Here is a 5,504-nt window from a genome sequence, read left to right on the forward strand (position 1 = left end):
TAATAAATACCATGTTTTTGATGGAGAGTAAAAATCCATTAATTTGCATAGTTCTGTAATAGTTGTTTCTATAACCACAAGATGAAAATTTAAAACTGAGAATATATCAGTTGAAAACCTTGCATAGCTTAAGGCAACACTGATGTATTAACCTATCCTAGATAGTTATGGGCATTTTGCCTATCTGTGCATATCTACACTTAATAGAAATCTTACATGGATCCTAAGCATTGAATCGCAACCACACTACTTAGTAGATTACTAAATTAGAGTCATATCTTAGTAATATCTAAAACTGAATCATTATATTTTATGAATAAAAACCCTCATTGCCCTCAAATCACTTCAAACCCATACACAGAGTAGAACTGCCCCCATATGCTTTTCAGTGCTATACATCTTTACCAGACAGATTGCAACACCTCTCTCCCATGGAGTGGCTGGTGGGTTTAAACCACTGACCTTTTGATTGGCAGCAAAGCACTATGCCACCAAGGCTCTTACCAGTTTATGAATATCAAGTAAGTTATTAAAAGGTCAGTTAAACTTGGTAGTTTATGAGTACCAAGTTTAATTGACCTTTTAATAATTCACTTAGTAGTATTGGTAAATAGGCCTTGGCAACCGTTGTGGAAAAAAAAGGGTGAAAAATTTTGAGTATTTTGTCTCTTAGAACCAAAGAAAGATCTTGCATTTGGGGATTCACTTTCAGCTTGTCAGGTGTTTCTTTTCTATTTTTTTCTTCAAATTTTTTCAGTGTTTCCTCCCTCCTCCCCTTCCACCTCTGGTAACCAACAAAGAAAGTTTCCTTCCATATATAAACCTTTCCTTGACTTTTTACACTAATGAACTAATACTATATTTGTCCTTCTGTGATTGACTTATTTCCCTCAGCATAATGTCCTCCAAGTTCATCCACATTATGTGGTGTTTTAAAGATTCTGCATTATTCTTTAGTGTTGCATAGTATTCCATTGTGTGTATGTACCATAGTTTGGTTATCCATTCTTCTGCTGATGGGCACTTAGGTTGTTTCCATCTTTTTGTAATTGTGAATAGTACAGCAATGAACATGAGTATACATATATCTGTTCTTCTCCTGGCTCTCACTTCTTTAGGATATATACCTAGAAATGGGATTGCTGGACCAAATGGTTTTCTAATTCTAACCTTTTAAGGAATTGCCATACTGCTTTCCACAGTGGTTGTGTCATTTTACAGTCCCACCAGCAGTGTATGCGAGTCCCAATCTCTCCACATCCTTGCCAGCATTTGTTATTTTCTGTCTTGTTGAACTTTGCTCTTAGATCGGTTTGTCAGGTGGTTCTTGAGATCTACTAAAGGAGTCTTGAATATTCACTTGGCCACCATGAAAGAGAGTTCAGTATTATAGGAATAAAGTGTCAGTATTCTTGTCATCAGTATAAACCTTTCCACTAGAACTTATTACTAAATGTACTTTGAGAGATGATCTTTTAAATTTGGGATCAGAATGGCAGTTCCTCTAGGCTAGGAATGTACAGTATTACTCTTGTATCTCCAGGGGTCAGTTTATACATTAACTGGGACCATAAATGACTGTATGGAGTGAATCCCGCAATACTTTGACTAAGACATTATAAGACTTCTAGGAACAAAGTTCTTTGAAAACAAGTTGATCTAGGTGTGGAAGAAGTAAAAATATAGTCTTCAGATGGGGTAGATGCTGACTAGGCCATAGTTATATGAGACATCCACATCATGGAGTAGAAACGTATCTGAAGAGAAGCACAAGGAACCCACAGAAATGAAAGGAAGGAATGTAATGGGGAAAGAAGTCTTGTCCTCAAACGCATCTGTAGGTCTCCTGTGTGATTTTTATTACTTATAGTAGTGTTTCTGACAGAGTATGAACTGTTCTTCATTACGAGAGGTATTGCCTAGTTTTTATCTAAAGATAATGTACCTGTTTATCTGTGCAGGAAAAAAAAAAATGGCTTAAAACTCTTCTAATAATTAAATGGATTGAGTGTATGTGCAGTTCAAGGCCAATAATAATGTATGCAATCTGATGAATTAAATAAAGCCAACAGTAATGGATCATAACAATTAACCTTGCTAACCAGTATTTCTTTTTCTTTTGCTTGGTCTTAGGGGTTTGACCCACCACATCAAAGTGACACAAGGACTATTTACATAGCCAACAGGTTTCCTCAAAATGGCCTTTACACACCTCAGAAATTTATAGATAACAGGATCATTTCCTCTAAGGTAAGGATTAACATTTTTGCAATCAAAATTGTAAATATGTGCCATTTTATATTGCACAGTGCCTAAGGCATTTGACTACTAACCAGAAGGTTGGTAGTTCAAACCTACCAGCCACTCCTTGGAAGGAAGATTGGGCAGTCTACTTCCGTAGTGATACTGCCTCGGGAACCCAAGGAGGGGTCACTATGAGTCAGATCCGACTCGATGGCAGTAGGCTATTCTATATGGGTTTATATCCTTAAATATTCAGGGAAGAGGTGGTTGATAAATTTATGATTCACCTTAACCAAAATTGTGAAGTGTAAATGAAAATAATTGCCAGTTACTGATATCAGGTCCCTAGCATGCCAAAAATTACCGTTATTTGCACTCCAGCTGAGGAACTAATACTATGTGCCAGGTACTGTGTTAAGTACTTTTATCATTTAATCCTTATAACAGCCCAATAAGGTATTATTAAATCCAATTTGCAAAGGGCTATTACACTCATTTTCTATCTGTTTCTTCAGTAAAAGTGCTGGGAAATAAAATAACTTACCCAAGGTCACATGCCAATAAGTAGCTAAATTGGAGTTTGAACTCATTCTTTTTTCTCTGCTTCTTCAGGGAATTCAGGTGTTTTTTTTGTTTGTTTTTGTTTTTGTTTATTGTGATTTGGGTGAAAGTTTACAGAGCAAATTTACTTTCCATACAGCAGTTCACACACATTGTCTCATGACATTGACTACAAATTACCACAATGCAACAGCTCCCCTCGTTCTTCCTCCCGATATTTACGTCTTCCCTGTGTCCAACCCTCCATACACTCCTGCCCCCTGAGCTGTCTTCCTGTGCATAAACAGCCCTTCTTTCTCACATGATTGTTCTATCCAAGGAGTGTATCTACCTCAGGTAAATTTTCAACTCATATGCTTGTCTTTTATTTGGCTAGAAGCCACAGGTGTGGGTTCAATTCCAGACCTGAAGAGTAGCTAGGGTCCATAGTCTCAGTGATTCCATCAGGCTCTGTTAGACCAGCAAATCTAGTTCCCCCCCTTTTTTTTTTCCAAATGATTTTGGGTTTTGTTCCACATTGTTACCCTCTCTATCCAGGATCTCCTACATGGATCCCCCTCCAAGTGGTTGACATTGGTAGCCAGGCACCATCATGTTCTTCAAGTCTCATAGTCAGATAGGCTGTGGATCGCATGGTGTGCCAGTCTCTAGGATTACTTGTTTCCATGAATCTTTGGTTTTCTTTATTTTTCTTTGCTCTGGAGGAGGAGAGACCCAGTGTAGCATCTAGAGGGCTGCATGCATGTTTTTAAGATCCCAGTTGCTACTTGCCAAAGTAGGAGGTGGAACAATGTTTTGTGTAGTATGTTATGCCAGTTGAGCTTGATGTCTCCTGCGACTATGGTCCTAAGCCCACAAGTTCAACTACTCGGTCCCTCTGGGTAGCTGGCTGTGACCAAGAAGTGACTACAACCTTGTCTCTTGTCAGGTCTACTATACACCTGGGAATTCTTACGGAACATACAGATACACTTGTAGAACCATTGTCTGCCAACCCTATATATGGTCTTGGGTACACTCCCTATTGCATAGACATACCTAATAGTTCAGCTTGTCCATCCATCTGTCCACCCATATATCCGTGTTTGCCTTCACTGACAATGCAATACTGTATTGTGCAAAAGGGTTCATCTTTGTTGGCTGCACCTCCCATGTACCTCTCTATGTTTTCCTCTTCCTCAGTGCCACCATATTGATCACTCACATTTGGTACATTGCCCTTCTCTTCACCCAAATCAATACTTATCTCTACCTATCTAACAGTGTTCCCTCCCCTCCCCTCCCACCTCTGGTAACCAACAAAGAAAATTTCTTTCCATATAGAAACCTTTCATTGACTTTTACAATAACAGACTAGTACAAGTTTGTCCTTCTGTGATTGACTTATTTCACTCAGCATAATACCCTCCAGGGAGCTCTGGTAGCATAGTGGCTAAGGCACTTGACTGCTAACCAGAAGGCTGACGGTTCAAACCCACCAGCCACTCCTTGGAAGGAAGGTTGGGCAATCCTACTTCCGTAGTGATACTGCCTCGGAAACCCAAGGAGGGGTCGCTATGGGTCAGGGCTGACTCGACGGCACATAACAACAACAACAACAACAATATCCTCCAAGTTCATCCTTGTTATGCGTGTTTTGCAGATTCTGCTTTATTCTTTAGGGTTGCATAGTATTCCATCATGTGTATGCACCATAGTTTGGTTATCCATTCCTCAGTTGATGGACACCTAGGTTGTTTCCAACTTTTTGCTATTGTAAATAGTGCTAAGAACATGGGTGTGCATATGTCTGTCCTTGTCCCGGCTCTCACTTCTTTAGAATATATACCTAGTAATGGAATGGCTGGGTCAAATGGTATTTCTATTTCCAACTTTTTAGGAATCGCCATACTGCTTTCCACGGTGGTTGTACCATTTTACAGTCCCACCAGCAGTGTATGAGAGTCCCAATCTCTCCTCATCCTCACCAGCATTTGTTATTTTCTGTCTTGTTGAACTTTGCTGCTGGTGGTGGGGCAAGATGGTATCTCATTGTTGTTTTAGCATCTCATTATCATTAGCATCTCTCTACTGGCTAATGATCGTGAGCATTTCTCCATATGTTTGTTGGCCACCTGAATATCCTCCTTAGTGAAGTGTCTATTCATGTCGTCTTCTCATTTTTTAATTAGATTATTTGTCTTTTTGTTATTGAGGTATTGGAGTTTTCTATAAATTCTGCAGATAAGTCCCTTGTCAGATATGTCATTGCCAAATATTTTTTCCCTTTTGAGTCTTTTGGAGAAGTCTTTGGAAGCACATAAAAATTTAATTTTTAGAAGGTCCCATTCATTTAGTTTCTCTTCTGCTCTTTGTGCATTTTAGGTTATGCTTGATAGTCTATTTATGACATACATTGTTGTTGTTGTTATTATGTGCCGTCGAGTCGGACCTGACTCGTAGCGACCCCTCTTTGGGTTTCCGAGGCAGAATCACTATGGAAGTAGATTGCATATATTAGGACCCCCAAATTTGCCCCTAGTTTTCTTGAGGAACTCTATAGTTTTAGGTTTCACATTTAAGTCTTTGATCCATCTGGAGTTAGTTATTGTGATGGTGTGAGGTACAGATCTTGTTTCATTTTTCTGCAAATGTATATCCAGTTTTGCCAGTACCATTTATTAAACAAACATTCTCTTCCCCCTTTTAATGGATTTAGG

The 5,504-nt window shown here is 39.0% G+C and overlaps 1 protein-coding gene across 1 annotated transcript in view; it reads left to right on the forward strand.

Moving 5' to 3' along the window:
• The first annotated feature begins 485 nt into the window (after window positions 1–485).
• Window positions 486–5,504, forward strand: part of ATP11B (ATPase phospholipid transporting 11B (putative)) — a 124,583-nt gene continuing 119,564 nt past the window's right edge. The window contains exons 1-2 of the mRNA XM_042780284.1: window positions 486–521; window positions 2,134–2,250. Coding sequence (XP_042636218.1) covers window positions 486–521; window positions 2,134–2,250 — 153 coding nt within the window. The remainder of the gene's footprint in view (window positions 522–2,133; window positions 2,251–5,504) is intronic.

The sequence above is a fragment of the Orycteropus afer genome, unplaced genomic scaffold, assembly GCF_000298275.1.
Source record: "Orycteropus afer afer isolate SDZICR_OR568_19922 unplaced genomic scaffold, OryAfe1.0 scaffold00032, whole genome shotgun sequence".
Lineage (NCBI taxonomy): Eukaryota > Metazoa > Chordata > Mammalia > Tubulidentata > Orycteropodidae > Orycteropus > Orycteropus afer.